The sequence below is a fragment of the Bombus huntii genome, chromosome 11 (assembly GCF_024542735.1).
Source record: "Bombus huntii isolate Logan2020A chromosome 11, iyBomHunt1.1, whole genome shotgun sequence".
NCBI classification, from domain to species: domain Eukaryota; kingdom Metazoa; phylum Arthropoda; class Insecta; order Hymenoptera; family Apidae; genus Bombus; species Bombus huntii.
Genome location: NC_066248.1, coordinates 1,924,559 through 1,941,328, shown reverse-complemented (window position 1 = coordinate 1,941,328; position 16,770 = coordinate 1,924,559). Strand labels below are relative to the sequence as shown.

At 27.5% G+C, this 16,770-nt stretch overlaps 6 protein-coding genes across 15 annotated transcripts in view; 5 read left to right on the top strand and 1 right to left on the bottom strand.

The window, feature by feature from the left end:
* Positions 1-310: 310 nt before the first annotated feature.
* On the bottom strand, positions 311-4,441 carry LOC126871123 (ras-related protein Rab-14). Its single transcript, XM_050629579.1, has 7 exons — positions 3,896-4,441; positions 3,034-3,146; positions 2,711-2,837; positions 2,514-2,631; positions 2,241-2,359; positions 2,046-2,114; positions 311-1,938 (listed from the first exon to the last, which is right to left on the bottom strand). Exons 2-7 carry the CDS (start codon positions 3,137-3,139, stop codon positions 1,821-1,823), a joined length of 657 nt encoding a protein of 218 aa, XP_050485536.1. The 5' UTR covers positions 3,140-3,146; positions 3,896-4,441; the 3' UTR covers positions 311-1,820.
* Positions 4,442-5,416: 975 nt separating this feature from the next.
* Positions 5,417-13,106, top strand: LOC126871127 (uncharacterized). Of its 2 annotated transcripts, none has more exons than XM_050629583.1 (4): positions 5,417-5,463; positions 6,099-6,193; positions 7,393-7,617; positions 12,959-13,106. In XM_050629583.1, exons 2-4 carry the CDS (start codon positions 6,112-6,114, stop codon positions 12,976-12,978), a joined length of 327 nt encoding a protein of 108 aa, XP_050485540.1. In that variant the 5' UTR covers positions 5,417-5,463; positions 6,099-6,111; the 3' UTR covers positions 12,979-13,106. The 2 variants fall into 2 exon arrangements, with proteins under 2 accessions (XP_050485540.1, XP_050485543.1); XM_050629586.1 differs by lacking the exon at positions 12,959-13,106 and adding an exon at positions 10,804-10,953.
* LOC126871121 (uncharacterized) lies at positions 8,600-11,064 on the top strand. The gene is made up of 3 exons (XM_050629577.1): positions 8,600-9,527; positions 9,674-10,016; positions 10,835-11,064. Exons 1-2 carry the CDS (start codon positions 9,035-9,037, stop codon positions 10,012-10,014), a joined length of 834 nt encoding a protein of 277 aa, XP_050485534.1. The 5' UTR covers positions 8,600-9,034; the 3' UTR covers positions 10,015-10,016; positions 10,835-11,064.
* On the top strand, positions 10,875-12,813 carry LOC126871128 (uncharacterized). The gene is made up of 2 exons (XM_050629587.1): positions 10,875-11,076; positions 11,573-12,813. Exons 1-2 carry the CDS (start codon positions 10,875-10,877, stop codon positions 11,674-11,676), a joined length of 306 nt encoding a protein of 101 aa, XP_050485544.1. The 3' UTR covers positions 11,677-12,813.
* LOC126871126 (ankyrin repeat domain-containing protein 39) lies at positions 12,967-14,116 on the top strand. Its single transcript, XM_050629582.1, has 2 exons — positions 12,967-13,114; positions 13,215-14,116. Exons 1-2 carry the CDS (start codon positions 13,000-13,002, stop codon positions 13,679-13,681), a joined length of 582 nt encoding a protein of 193 aa, XP_050485539.1. The 5' UTR covers positions 12,967-12,999; the 3' UTR covers positions 13,682-14,116.
* A 148-nt stretch (positions 14,117-14,264) lies between these two features.
* LOC126871118 (nuclear receptor coactivator 2-like) overlaps positions 14,265-16,770 on the top strand; it is a 127,154-nt gene continuing 124,648 nt past the window's right edge. For 3 of the 9 annotated variants that reach the window (XM_050629569.1, XM_050629573.1, XM_050629571.1), the window contains exon 1: positions 14,265-15,959. The gene's annotated coding sequence lies outside the window, so the exon portion shown is untranslated. The remainder of the gene's footprint in view (positions 15,960-16,770) is intronic. The other 6 variants (XM_050629568.1, XM_050629564.1, XM_050629570.1 and 3 more) reach the window with 5 other exon arrangements.

Sequence of the window (16,770 nt, the reverse complement as noted above, 5' to 3'; positions counted from 1 at the left end):
TGTGCAGTAGATAAATACAAAATATTTAAATATCATCTGTATTAAAATAATTTAGAAATTGAATTGCACTGAAATGATAATATGAAGTATTATATATATCTTTGCAGTAATATTACGTTATATCGAATAAACACGTGATTATATGACATGATAAATTTAAGAGATAATACAATGAAACATGCGCTATCAATTTTCTACGTAACTTGCTTGTAATCTATTAATTCTGCCGTTTTGGTTATAAAATACATTGATAGAAATAACATTTTACTTTAAATTTGTTGTATTAAGGATGCAAAATCAATTATTCTAATGCGACTGTAATATAAATATTTATTTTTGTTATTATTTATATATACAAGATATGGAAAATAGATAAGTAACTGAAGTTGAAATTAGGTTTAAACAATAATACATGTTAAATAAAAGAAGATTTTGTTCTTGTTTTCTACATTAAATTGATTCTTATTGATCTCCAATTAATTAGATATTATGTGTATACATATAACAGGATAATAATTATTTTAAGTGGATTTGAGAGTTTTGGTCAAATTTATTCTAAATGATATTTTATATTTTTTTAATATAATTGCCAATATAACTGCAATATAATTGTTTTGCTATATATTAAATAAAAAACAAGATATAATATTTGATTCCTTTTAAATTAATTTTTTAATTTCATTTTAGTCGGGATTGGTATGTAAAATTGATTTTGAAAAATATGTTAGGGCTATTGCTAGGTACAATATAGCTGTCAATCAAAGTACAAAAAATAATAAATTTTTCAGATAACATTTCTTCTAACCTTTCTTAAAAATTAACAAAACATGAAATATGGATAAAAATTTGAGATACATGTCAACTGTACATTACTTCATTTTAGCAGTTGTGAAAACGATATTGATTGATATAATATAATAGAATATTAAAAAATCTATCCTTTTGAAAACACTAATTGTTTAAAATCTTTGAAATAATAGTAATCATAACAATATAAATTTTCTTCTTATCAAATTGGAAACATGGACCATTCCAAAACACTTGGAAATTAAAATGTTTTTCAAGCAGAAAATAAAAGTTATATTTAACTTTACATTAGCAGTTTATATGCTTTGTATGATATGAAAATGGGGTTGTAGTTATATGGAACACCAGAGTTGACATTAATTCTATTTCATTATGCCATTTTGTGACAACTCTTTGATGCTGTTGAGAAGTTTGGATGTGTTACCAACAATCTTTTGCACTTAAGCTTATAGTACAATAGCTTTCAAACTGCAAATTAGATAACAAACACGATCAAACGTGCTTAATCTTGTTACACATATTTAATTTACAATGGTAAATATTTGGCTGTGTCACATTCATATTTATCATATTTTCTTGTGATTAAGTAAATGTTTAGTACAATGCACCTTGTACACAATGTACTATAAGATTTGTGAATACAACATATTGTCTAATATTAAATTTTTTACGCAATAAAGTATACGACCTATGCAATAATATTTGCATGTATGCAAATTACAATAACCATAGAAAAGCTTTAACACTGAAATATCAATTTCAGTGTTAATACAGAATCATTGTTATCAGTACCTATTTATATGCATATGTAGACTAAATCATGGATCTGTACTTCATTTCTGAAAATTAAGTCTAACTAGAAAAAAGTGACATTCTTTTCATGGAATAGATTTGACATATCAAAGGTAAAGGGATAAAGACAGGAGACTATTTGCTTACTATACTTAGTATAAATCATATATGCATCAATAGTACCGATGAATTCATGTTTCTATATACAAACAAATAAAGACCTAACAAGAGCAGGAATCCTTTCCACCCTGTTGTTCATTAGATACACCTTGAAGATTAGTACGACCTGGTTGACTCGGATTATGTTGAACTCCAGATTCGGCAGCATTCAAGTCCAAACTATATGCAAATAAATTATAATATGAAAATTTTCAAAAGAACGAAATATGATCAACCACGTTATTTCAGCAATATGTGTTAGGCACAAAGAAATCGAATTTACTGACCGGCCATCTTGTATACTTTGGAATATCTTTTTTGCTGTTTCCAAAAAAGCCTCTTCAACATTGTGCCCTCTGATAAAAAAGTCATAAATTTAAATATTTTCTAATTATATAATTCGTCTATGTATTTATACTTTAACTGCATAATTTAAATTTAATGCCCTTATGTTCAAACTAATCACCTAATTATTGACTTACGTTTTTGCACTAGCTTCCACAAACATAAGACCATTTTCATCAGCAAATTGTTTTGCTTCCTCATAAGTAACATCTCGTTGACCTTCCAGGTCACTTTTATTTCCAATTAAAAATATAACCTATAAATATAATATGTAAAATTGTTTGTTACATATATAATATAAACCTGTTATTTATAGAGTATGAGAAATACATCATTCAACAGTTCTGCATCAATGTAGTTACACTTTACAGACGTAAATACCATTATGTAAAATATCATATTTTGCATACAGTGCTTGGATTTGTTAAATTCCTTGTATCTGTAAGCCAGCTGCTAAGATGATTATAAGTTGAACGACGAGTTATATCATAGACCATTAATGCTCCAGCTGCACCTCGGTAATAAGATCTATAATGTATACATACGTATATATTATATAGCCTCTTTATTAAAAATGGTACAATTTAATTATTATAAAAGCATATACCTAGTAACTGCCCTAAAACGTTCTTGACCAGCAGTGTCCCATATTTGTAATTTTATTTTTTGTCCTGCAACTTCAATGATTCTCGTCCCAAATTCAACGCCAATAGTATGTGGACAGTCTGCCATAACTACAGTAGAGGAAAATTTTCTATGTCATTTTATATGTGATGATATGAATATAAAAAGCTTTTAAATAAAAAGATTTATTCTAAGTACAATAAAACTATATAATTAATTTGTTAGAGAAATTACAAATCTGTATACCCAAATCTATATTGTTTATAAAGACTTGTTTTTACTATCTTATTTGTTTTTTCAACTTACATTTTTTTTCTGTAAATTGATGCAATAAACATGATTTTCCTACTCCCATATCTCCTATAATAATATATTTGAAGATATAAGAGTAATTATATGGTCCAGTTGACATTTTTTATCTGTAAATATATAATTTACAAACTTTTAATTTTTGTATCAATTTATATGAAATATATTTTATTTATTAATTTATTTATACAGAGATATTAAAGTATGACAAATATCAGATCCGCAATGAAGTTTATTGAACATCTGGCATAGCAAGAATATATGATAACAAAACACATAAATAAGAATATAATACAAATTACAACAAATGATGATACTATATACATAAATGACAAACACAACTATGTACATTATACCATAATTGGCATAGTTGTAGTATCAATATGTTTGACAAAAGCCTATGCTAAAAAAACATTATAACAAATTATAAATTATTATATTTTATTAAAATAATTTTATTATGATTATGAACTGCTAATAAATATTTAATTGGTGACAAATAAATGCATGGAAATATTACATATGTTAAGTAATACTACATTAAATATAATTATTCTAGTAAAATATCATTTTGTAGATACTTGTGTAAAAATAAAATATAATATGAAGACAATAATGATTTTTACATGTTTATTCAGATGTTTTTTAACAAAACATTAATGATAAAGTAATACATAATTGCTTAAATGACAATTATCATTATTGGTTGAAAATGTTGGAAAAATTATAAATTGTCAAATAATAAAGTATGATAATACCAGTTCTGAATTTATAAATACAAGCAATAAAAACTCAATTTCCTGATGACAACTGTTCACTAAAAAAAGTTTCTGATGTCAACAATGCATTGTCTACTCACCGTTTTGTAGTTCACTACTGTGGAATGTTTTCCCACAAACTGAATTACAAGGATTTCGTTAAAATGTTATTACTACATAAACAATAAATTCTCGTACTAGATGTACAGGTAACAAGCGTAACACCGTAAATGTATTATAAATTACGATTCTTTATATCACGCGCAATATGGCAGATCACTGTCGCTAATAACGATGGCGGCGAATAAACGTCAAACCACCTGTCACTATTTTTTAACAATTCTAGTTATTAACCTAAACTCGTTCGTTGCAACTTTAATTTTAATAGTGTTATTTAACTATTACGACGAATATAAGTAATATCTCTAGTTGTAACAGTAATGTTTCCGAATATATAATTTTGTTAAACCATAGAAAGATGAATAAAGATAGATATCATTTGACCATTATGGCAGTAATTCTATACATATATATGGGTACATACAAATTCTAGTGTATTTCAAAATGCCATAGCACTATTAATCAAAATATTCTCCTTATTCCGTAAAACAATGTTTTAGAATTTCATATTAACATGAGTTCTATGTACCAAATATAGAAGCATAATACTCCTATTACTCCTACTAAAGCTATGTATACAAACCAACCGCATACCAGTTCTTTTGAAACAAAGATATTGATTGGTATTTTGCTCTGTCTCAACATCAGTTAGTTTTACTAAACAAATAATAAATGTCTATATATTTTAATGACAAAATATAATAACATTTTAAAATTAAAATCCTAATTTTCGAAATCATAATCCTAATTGGGCACATAATATTTGTCAAAGATAGTTTTGATATAATACAAAAATTATTGTTACAATAACTATTGTATTGAAGTATATATATATATATATATATATATAACAGTATTATTTAAAATATTTAATCGTCCTTTTATTTAAGTTTGATATATTTGTAAATTCTTGGTACAATTTTATACAAATTACATTAAATGTAAAAATTAAAATATAATTTTCATATAAGTAACGCATTGTTAGTTACTGCATTTGGTTATTTTGTTTGTTTTAATCATAAATTATGTTAATTGATTGATAAGTTAATAAATTCATATAAATTGTAAAAGTAAAAAATATTTTTTTTGAGAACATGAAACACAGAAACCAAAATTAGCAAATCAAAAGGATTATCGGAAAATTTTTGTTTGAGTATGAAGTACTATCCAACCATCGTAAAATTTTAATGCATTTAAATACATAATAAATAATGCGAATAAGCCTAATTGAGAAACCACCCAAATGTTAGTCATTTGAACAGTATTGGGATTTCTAATGTAAATATGTTAATACTAGTTGTAGGTTGTAGTTAGAATATGCGCACTTTCGTAACTTGCAAATGTTGTGTTATGTACCTATTGTTTGATGGTTGAGACTTATGTTTAAAATAATCCCGTGTAAAATACCTTGCAAGTCTGAAAATCTTAACAGTGCTTAATACATCAGTTTGTTTGTTTGCTTCGTTACTCTTAATAATTATTAATAAAATATAAGAATATTTTTGGTTAAGAGTAGTATCGGTGAATTAAATTCCGTATGTGTTAACAGGTGAGAGCTTCTAATTTAGTAAGATTTATTTAACAATAATTCTAGAATAAAAGATTGACGAATAATAATGATAACAAGACATCATAATAATCGCTTGTCAATAATATTTATTAGGAATTTATTATATTTAGATTCGTTTTGTTGTTCATTTATTATATATATTATAAATATGTATGTGTACATAAGAAATATATAATAAATCCTTTTTGCGCTATTTGTGCATTATGCATTATGTATCAAAAAATGGTACATTGAAATTCTGAGAAATAATAATAAAGATCTTTTTCTAAATGTAAACAAAAAATATTTGTTTATTAAATTTCTATAAGATTAATCACAAGTATTTTCTTTTACATAGCCTGTACATCAATTTAACATGTTTTAAAATCTCAATTATAAACATTAATAAATAAATTTTAGTTATTAAAGGATGATTGACTTCCATCTTTTGTTGTAATGTAATTATATGTAACATATATATGTAAACATTGTGTTATATATTTTTGGAATTTCAGTATATGCCATATACATTCACTAAAAATGCATTATTACATCCAATAATTGTTGTTATGAAATATTAAGTTTATATATATATATATGTAGTTTAAATATTTAGCAAATAAAATTTGTTTTAGAATAACATTACAGATGCCATACATTTTAGTACGTGGTAATCTTGCATCGTATGGTCATAGATACCCATGGAGAGTTTTAGTATCAGGTCTTAAAGGTACTATCTTTTATTTTAGAGCTTAAACATTTAATATACTCATATTTAATTTATTTATGTAATGGTAATTTATAAAATAAATGTTACTTTGTTGCTACTTAGTTGATATTTTCTACATGCAGTTTTTGCTTCTTATAATACGTGTGTAGCATGTTATATTAACAGAATACATGAGCACACTTATATGCGTCACATATTTTTGTTTTATTTCATGATAATATGTATTCATTTATACTTAAAAAGGTAATATTTTAGAAAGTGAAATATGATATATTTAAAGATAAAATAAGTTGTTAATGGATTTACATATCCATTGATTTTTTATAAAAATGAAAGTTGAGTATTTGTATCTTTGTCTCCTTCTTCTCTTTCTTCTTCTTCCTCTACCTTATTTTTATTATAATTGTATATTAAATATTTTATTCTCTTCTACAAAATTTCTAATGGCTACTATGTTTTATAGAGTAAATAAATGTTCTTTTTTATGAAATACATAGTTATATCGCTACATAGTAATAATAATAATTTTTGTAAAATTAGTATTATTCAAGTTATGACAATATAAAAATCATACCATATTTGACATTTATTAGAGAAAAAAGTTAAATAAAAACATTCTAAAAAGTGAAAGATATAATATTCAAACATAAAGTGTCATAATAAAAAATATACATTTATATATTAAGACATTATTTCTTTCTCAATACGTATGTTAATAAATTAATTCCTTTATTAACTAATTACCATTTATACTAATATGTTTATTGAAATCTGGGTAAAGAAAGATGTATAATATGAAGTGATTGGTAGAATATAAATGTATTAATACATTGATTACACAGTTTATAGAAACGTATTGGTTTACTTCAAATTGTTTTGTTTCAATTTGAAAAATTTGGAAACAAAAATGAATTTTTTATTTATATTGCTTCAAGTAAATTACGATGTTGCTCATAAGTGAAACTCTTATTCCATAGTTTTGAGTAAAACGATACCCCTATCAATGCTACTTCGCGATAAATTGATAATAATTATCGCGTAGATAGACCACAAGTAAGATTAATTATATTACCTTTCAGCTGAGTTCGTATGATTAAGAACGTGTGGTTTTTATAATTCTTAGTTTTTAAATGTAATTTACGTAAAAGTTAGAACAAAATTACGTTGAAAACGTAAGATATTATTCACGTATGTTATAGCATCAGATATAGAACAACTGAGTCGTTTTGCTTCTGGGGGATATTGTGATGATTCGACAATAGTGTATTTGCAACATCCTTGTGTAATATTAACTGCTTTAGAAGTTCTTGGTTACAAAGTCGTAGCATCTTCAAGTACAAGTGTTAAACAAGATTATAATGAGTACATGTGGACTATGAGAAAAGATTTTTCTGAACCTGAACCTGAACCTGTTATTAAGACAGGTATGATTTTGTAGTGATTAATTTATTTTTACTAATAATTATGTGATAACAAACATTTACAGTTTACTTGCATTAAAAAATTTAACACTTCTTATTATTCTAAGAAACAGTATTTTTATCTTTCAAGATGAAAATTAAAAATATAAAGCGTAATTAAAAAATTATATGAATTTTTAATTTTTATTTTTACATAAGTTTGGTTTATTACATAAACTATAAATGCAAGAGGAAAGAAAGTTATCAAATATATATGTATGTAAAGAATAATATCGTAACAATACTTATATTACAGTAAATATTTCTTTATTTTTTTATAGATGAAATATTATAATAGAATTTTCTTATATACAACGTTTCTAGTTAGTTAGAAAAATATGTAATTAAAGATAAATGTGATGTATTAAAAAGTTTGTACGAATTGCACTTGATTACTAATTTGTGTATTTATTTTCGAACTTTTCTGTTAGATTCTTTACTTTCAAAACGTTTCAATGTTTTGTTTGTAGAAAATATTTTATGCAAGTCTGATTATAGAATTATTGTGTTTAATTAAATTATATGGATTTTTTATATATATTTCATATATATAAATCATAACAAAAGAAAAAGAGAGGGAAATATAAAATTCAAGATATTCGTTATCTACTGTATTATTTTTATAAGGATGGCAACAAACACAAGTACGGTTCTTACGAAGGTTATGTGATTAGTGGCTGCTGACGTTTAAATTTGATCATCAGATACGTTGTAGATATTTTATCTAACAGTGGTATATATTGTTCGTCATTTAATGTGACATTCGTTTAAAACTTTCGCTCTTGCATAAGCTAAGAACTTTCATCGACATTACGAACTTCTATTGATTTTTATTATGTGCGTGTGAAAGTTTTGTTGTATATAATTTTCTTTGGTAAATGATTAATAACAAAAATGATTTTGAAAAATTACATTCAATTGCTTCAATGATATATAAAAGGTGTATAATCTTAGTAATTTATATATATAGTATCTACCTGGATATTAGAAAGAACAATGTGTACATCTATTAATTTTTTAAACAAGCACTATATTTTGTAAATTTTATAAAATTGTTAGTATCTTAATTTTAAACTTTTGATGCTGTGCTAATAGTATAATTTTGTGTATAACATTTAACTATGTTGTAAATCAATATTTTCATCTTTAATTTCTATACTTATTTCCTTATGCGAACATTATGTATTTTAGTTTTGATTCCGTATAAAAAAAAATTAATAAAATAATATATAAATGATGTTTTATACAAAAATTTTATATTTTTATTATATTAAACCACAGTTAACTATTTATGTTAAAAACTAAAAATTTTATAAATATAAAATAAATAAAACATATGTAGTTAAAGGGAAAGTATGTTGTAAAACTTAAAAAAGAAACGATGGTTAAAAAACGAGGAATTGTGTGGAACTACTATAATAAAAAAATGTTAGGATCTCAAGTGATTGCATTTTGTAAGTTTTGTAATCAATCATACATTCAAAATGCTACTCGTATGGAACGACATATGGAAAAATGTCCAAAGTGTCCAGAAGATGTCAGACAACAATTTATACAAGTAGCTCATAACAAGAGGCATAAAGCTAATAATCTTGACAATAAAATGAACGATGGATGGCCAAAACAAGAATCTTCGGTAGATCAGAACATTACAGATACGGAGTTAGAAGATTTAGATGATTGGAATTATAAAAATCAGTCATATTTAGTTGATACATCTAATGCAATACAGCAAAATATGGATTTAGTAATGCATAATAATGAACAAAATTGGGTAAATCAGGGTAATGCGGTTAAAAATCATGATACAGATACAAGATTAGTTAGTAGGAATTGGGAAACAAGTGAAAATGATACAGAAACAATTGCAGCTGGTAATTTGAAGAAAAAGGATATTTATGAAACATTTAAGCTATAATCTTATTTTGGAGTTATTATTAGATTGGATACAATTATGCAACTAATTCTCAAATAATTATCTAGGACAGATTTTTTAAATGTTTTTAAAAATTTTGTGTAGCTGGATCTCAAGAACGATCAAGTTCAGTTCACCAAAGAAAGTCATATAATCCTAGAAGAATATCAGCTGTTTCTTCTGTACAAACATCAGATTGTTTACCCTTACAAAATAAAATATATCAAGAACAGTTATTAGAAAGACGTGCCTTAAGAAGAGCTGCAGAATTAGAAGTACAGCGTAAAGCCTTGGAACTAGAAAGATTTCAATGGGAATATGAGAGAGATAAACTTCAAACTGAAGTTCGTTGGGCTCATGAAACTCGTATGATGCAACTTAAAGAAGAACGGGAAAGACATTTGACTGAACAGAGTAGAATAAAGACAGTTTCACATATAGTCTAATTGTAAATAATGAATTTTACCTATTGATAATGAATAATACCATTATATTCTTGCATAATAATCTAAAACGTTTTTATACTCAAGATTATTCTTAATCAAATATGAGTAGATGATAAAGAGAATGTAAAATAATATATTATCCATTTAGAATGAAATATAATTCCTTTTTATATTTGTAGAAGGAAGTATTTTGTATATATTTTATATAATATTTTCAAGCAGTATATTAAACAGGATATTTAATTCCAACAAAATGTGGAAACTCACAAATATCATCATAAAGAGTTATTGAGTATATATTTAAAAAATATAAACATTTTCAATTCCAAACACATTTGAGCATAACTATTTAGATTTTGTAATTCAAATTTTAATTACTATAAATTACGTATATATAATAACTTGTTTTTTCCTCTGGTATATTACATTTTTTATTAAATAATTTATTTCTATCTCTTTATTTATTTAAATTCAATATCACTTTATTACAACATACTGATTAATATTATATAAATAAATTTGAGATAAAACTTTTTTATCGATATTTCTGGGAAAAATTAGTTTCTTTCATTGTCTTAATTTAGCATAAATGAGTAGTAGAAAAATGTAAAAGTAGATATATTTTTGCCAAGATAAAAATATTGTTTCTGTTTGCTTATAAAATTAGATGTACTTGCATTGTATATAATATTATTTATATTATATAAGACTTGGTAGTTAAATAATAGGATTTTCTCTTAAAAGAGAAAATGAGGGAGTTACAAAATATGTTTATATTTTTCCCAACAGCATTCTAGAAGCAACATTTTTCTTTTGACAGTAAAAGACAACGAAGTTTAACAATCCTCTTTAGCTCAACAATGTCGCAATCAGTGAATACAAGTGTCGGAAAATTAGCCAATGAAGTGAATGATGATGAGAATTACTATTACGTTGGCGTAAAAGCCTCGCCGTTTGCGAATGATTGCGTTGTCTTCGGTTTAAATTCGGATGAAATTTTGGCTCTTTCAAAGCGTTTTCCAAACTCTGGATCAGATGTGGTCAACGGCACTATGATCAAAGGTTACCATCAACCATTTTCAAAACATCTTTTTTACAGAATAACTTTATTTTTACGCGTTTAATTAAACTTTTTACCGAAAATATTTCTAACTCTGTTTTTTTGTAGCAGAATTTGCGAAAATATAGTATATAAGTCCTATACGTGAAAATTGCTTCGGTTAATTTTTTAATTATACCTACATTTTATATATCTCTGCAAGTTAATAATAAAAATAGTGATATGTTGGTAAAAATAGATTTATAATTTAGATTTCCTTGTTTGTCATATTTGCTATATATTTAGTAATTGGAATTGCTTTGGGTTTCCGATAAAAAAACATTATATCTGTAAAATGTTATACATTAAATTTACAAATAACATTGATATGTTATTGTCGAAAAGAAGATGTTATATTGAAATATTTTATAGAAATTCAGCATTGGTATGTCTTATTGCATCGTATATTTGTAAATCATAGAATATTTTTCTTAATTTGTGCAATAAAATTTATTGCAGGACCACCTTTTTCCATCATTAACGCCCTGGCAGAATTAGGATATCGAGTTATCTGTAGCACAGGAGAAGCTGAAATACTTTGGACACTGCAAAGGGAATTATAAAATCAACAATTATTCTCAGGACTACGATTTATAAGAAAAAAATACTACTTATGTATTTAAAGTATGCGTGCATGTTTAATAACGTGCACGCCAATTAAGAAACCAGTATGAATGAAGTATTATTTAATTATATAAAAAGTTTGTATACAAGGAACACACGTAGATATAAGAGGTGGTGTGTTCACTTTCGTTATAAAATTTTTATCAATATTTTTTAACTTGCTTTAGGGATGTATATTTTGTATCGAACATATTTGTACCAATAGATTTTCACGAGGAATTTTAGCAAGTTTCGTACATTACATTCGTAAAAGGCATTTAATAGGTTAAAACTACAATCGTACATCGTTTTATACATAAATCCATATATCATTTTTGCAACTTCGAATCGAACTAAACGCAAAATGTCATCAATTTGTTTTAATATGAACTTACGATAACAATTGTGACACTAATAAGACTGTACGAAATCAAGTTTCCAATTTCTATACTTTGCCGATTAGATCAATATTTTTTTTGAACAATTATTTTATTACTTACCATAAAAATTAAATACATTTACGCATAAAATTGTGAGAAGTTGCAAAAATGATAACAATACCAACGCTTATCTTATTCGTTATTTTTAATCCATGCAGTATCAATATTAAGTCATTTCGTGCAATAGAGGGACAATTTTTCTATTGTTTTTCTATTTTATATTATCTGCAATATAATTTTTAATAAAATTGTATTGTCATATTTTTGTGTATATTTATAACGCTATGATACAATACACGGAATCAAAACTAGCGTTAATATTATGTAATGCTGTAAAAGAATTTGCACTGTACTCAGTATTTATTGAATTCATTTATGAAACGATAAGGCAATATTTCTTAGCACAGCATCATGCTTCAAAACGAAAAGAAAATGGGTAGCAATTGTCGAAGTACTATATTACAAAATAATCGAAACATAATATTATAATATATATAGAGGTCGATTTTGTATGCCGCGCCTTATTTTCATATACGAATTCGATATATGTACATATATATTATAAAATTACATATATGTGAACTATGTGAAATACATTTTTGCATATTGTGAATGAAAATTCATTGAAGAATATATGATTAGTATGACTTAAAACTATTTCTTTATGTACTTCTTCACAACCATTTATAATTTACGAAATATTAAAATTTATTTTCATATATAATGACATAATACTTATTTGTATTACCAAAAAATATTTCAGTACAATTTTTATTCTTTTTCTTTTTTAATGACATGATAGGTAAATTATCCAGACGCTAATTAAGCGGACCTATCACAAATATGGAGCACGGTCATAACTGTAACGATCATAATACATGCTGCAGCGTAAGTAATAATATCGGAGTTAGTCAGTCTCTTATGGAAATGGAATTTGAACGTGGTATATGGTACGCCGGTAAATAATTAAATTTATTTTATTTTTATTGTATTATTTTATTTTATTTTTTTTTTTTTTTTTTTTGAAATATCGTTAATAATATTTATGCCATTTTCAGCACAGTATAATGACTTGGATCGTGTAAAGATATTACTGAAGAAAGGTGTATCACCAGATGCAGAAGATTCTGCGGGATATACAGCGTTACATTACGCAGCTCGAAATGGACACTATAAAATTTGTAATATTTTATTAGAAAATGGTGCAGCAGTGAATGCGCAGACACGTTGTGGACATGCTACTGCTTTGCATAGAGCAGCTATGCAGAGTCACTCTGAGATCGTTGAACTATTGTTGAGATTCGATGCAAACCCTAATTTAAAAGACGTCGATGGCTACACCGCTTTGCATAGAGCACTCACGGCACGCTCCACACCTGTTTGCAAACTACTAATACCATGCACTGATCTATCATTACTGAATAGCAACATACAGAGTTTAGAACAATTAGTAAAAGAAAAATATCCTGACATTTTACCATTTTTATTAACATATATGAATAAAGGAGAAAAAGTAAATGATTAATAAAAATAATAAAAATCTCCTAGACTTTTTAAATTTTCTGTATCAACACACGAATAATAAAAATGTGGTACTATAAAAATATTAATTTTACGAATAATTGTCAGAAGAAAACTGTATTTGGTAGATAAAAGAACCTTGAAGATCTTAATAGATTTATAAAATGTGATTTTCAAAAGTACCGGATATCATATCTTTTATAACTGTTTTCTAATTTATTAATAATTAAGTTGCAACCGTATACAAAGTGTACAAGTATATTTCTAATGTTAATAAACTGATCTATGTAATCCTCTCGCTTATATTGTTGGTATTTTAACATTAAAGATACTGCTTGATATTTGAAAACAATGTGCAGTTTTGTTAACTGGATCGTAAATTTTACACTGTGTAGATGTTAAAAAGTAATAATAATATAAATAAAGGTTTTATTTTATACTACATGAATATATTAATAGTTAGTAAATACATTAGGCATGAAATTTTCTTTTATATTTTATATAACAACATAATGTCATGCAGATAAACATTCTTAAAAGTAAATCTAAGGAAATATGGACTATAAAGACGATTCTATCAAATGATAAAGGAATAAATGTATAGATAAAATTGATAGACATGCATCATTATTGGTGGCGTTCGTTCCATGTGCTTGTCAGAACGGAGAGGGTCGTGCACTTGATATTGAATCGTTCGCGCGCGACCGTAAGTATTCGGGTTGGATCGGGGGTTATCGTTAGAATTCGACAGTGCTCGATGAGTTGCGGAGCGTAATCTGTACGGCCGCCGGAGCCCCCTTGCGATAAACAGTGGTGCCATCTAGCGGAACACCTCCCGTCTCTCTGTACTGTACGACTGCAATCGTTGCATGGAGTCAGTCGTTTCACGAATACCGCGGGTGGTTTGCGCGAAGGCTCGCCGCCGCCTTTAGCCGTTGCGCGACGGATCGTCCGTCGTTTCGCGGTCCGAGGTTCGTCCGCGTGTCTTCGACCACCTTTCCCGCCTGGATTCTTGTGCGGTTTTACTCGTCGATTTGAGTGACAATCGCGAGCGATGTAATCGTGCCCTGACGTCACACGGCTAATCAAGTGCACACACGAACGCAACACAGGCGCGCGCGCGCCTGCTACTCGTATTCGTATACACGGATGGTCTACGTAGCTGCTCACGGTATACTACATACAACACGTATACAGCCGTGCACACGGCTAAACTGATAGAGAGAACGAAGGAAAGGGAAACAGTGTGCAAGATCGCAAAAGACAGAGGAGAAAGAACGGAAACTGAGAGATAAGAAAGAAAGGGAAATATATATATATATATATATATATGCGTATCTACATATATATGTATATGTTGCGTAGCAAGAGAACGGTATTAGAGAAAAGGGGTGAGGCGTAAGACGTATAGACGGAGGACAATTCACACTTGCATACGTCTATGTAGGCTTGTACGAGCCTTTCGCCTTTATAAAACATTATGCGTAGATATTACAGCGAAAAACACGAGACGGTAAGAAGCACGAAATTCTTTCTCCGGTTGATATATTCAAGCATCGATTTTTCTCGAACGACTTGTTTTTGTAACTCTCGCAAAGTATTTCGCGTTTTCGACACGTGCAAAACAAGGCTATGAAATAGAATAAAGAAGAATCAGACGAAAGAGCGAGAGAGAAGTGTCTACATCTCGTGGCGCCCCGTTGTGTTTTTCTACGGAAAACTGTGCTCGGAACCTGCGTGAACTTTCAGAGTGGAAGAAAACGTTTAGCAAACGGAAGAGAAAAATGTTTCTTTCAGAAAGGTAAACTGAAAGGGGAAGGAAAATTTCATTCGTACGTATATCATTTGATCTAATCAGTGAAACTCAGTGAGAAACCAAACGAAGAAGTTTGAACTCGAACGACAAACTTCAATGGACAAAACAAGTTTTATCCCAATCGAACCGGTCAGTGAGTGTAATATAATTTTTGTGTGTTATCTCTTGTTGAAGCCTTTTTTCTTGCTGTTATGTGAATTTTTATCATGAATATAGAAGTGTGTATGTGCGACACGATTGCGGGTGTACCTTGTTCGTGCAATAATAAGAAAGTGGGGTCTGTACGTTCCGTTTTTATTAACTTGTCGGACGGTCCACTGCTTTGAGAGTCAAGTTCGTCGCGCTTCGCTGTACGCGCCGTGTCTGGTGCGCACATATTTCCTCGCGCTTTCGGTTGCGCTCCGCGACAAGCTTTCTATTCCAAGTGAGATGAAATATATCCTCTCCGTCATATCGAGAACTATCGGTAAGGGTAATTGCGAATTACGCGGCAGTTACGTGCTTTACACTTGCATTTCTTTCGTAATTTCGTTGAACGTACTTTCGTTTCGCATTTCCTATCGTTATTAACTTTATAGCTTTTCAACCCTTTCATGGATATAATCTATATTTTTATCAAAAACCAAAAATTTTAATCAAGAAAGTATATCAAACAGAACTTATATTTATTTCAGTAAACCAGTTTTGTGCGTTATCTCTTGCTGAAGCCATATTGGATATATGTTATTAAATCAAGGTTTAATAAAATTTAATTTTTATTTTCCACGATTGTCTACGGTCTACGTATATAATATATGTATGTGTGGTAATAGAAACGGAAATACATTTTTATATTGCCCTTACATATGACCCTATTTAATGGGGAAAATAGTTTTCATTGTTTATGAAAGGGTTAAATATGATTTTCAAAGTTTCTGCTGCAGTAATTAGTCGCTGACAGAGACCAATATGATAAATTGGATATTTACGAACGAATTTTATTATAAATTTCAAATGCAAATAAGCTTCGCTTTAATCATTAATAAAGTTGTTTAAAATCATGAAATCATTAATAAATTATCATACTGTGAATATATCAAATAAAATGTTGCAAAAATTATTGTTTTAAGGAATATTAATTTATAGTCGAAGAAATTTTATATCAATTTTTTCGTTTAAACAAGAAAAGATGTATTTTGTCAGAAATGCATTTTCTCGCGTTTATCTCGAGCTGTCAGGTCGGTTGATGAATCTTAGAAAACATTCCAAAGAATTCCAGCGAAAAAGTAGTGCCCGTG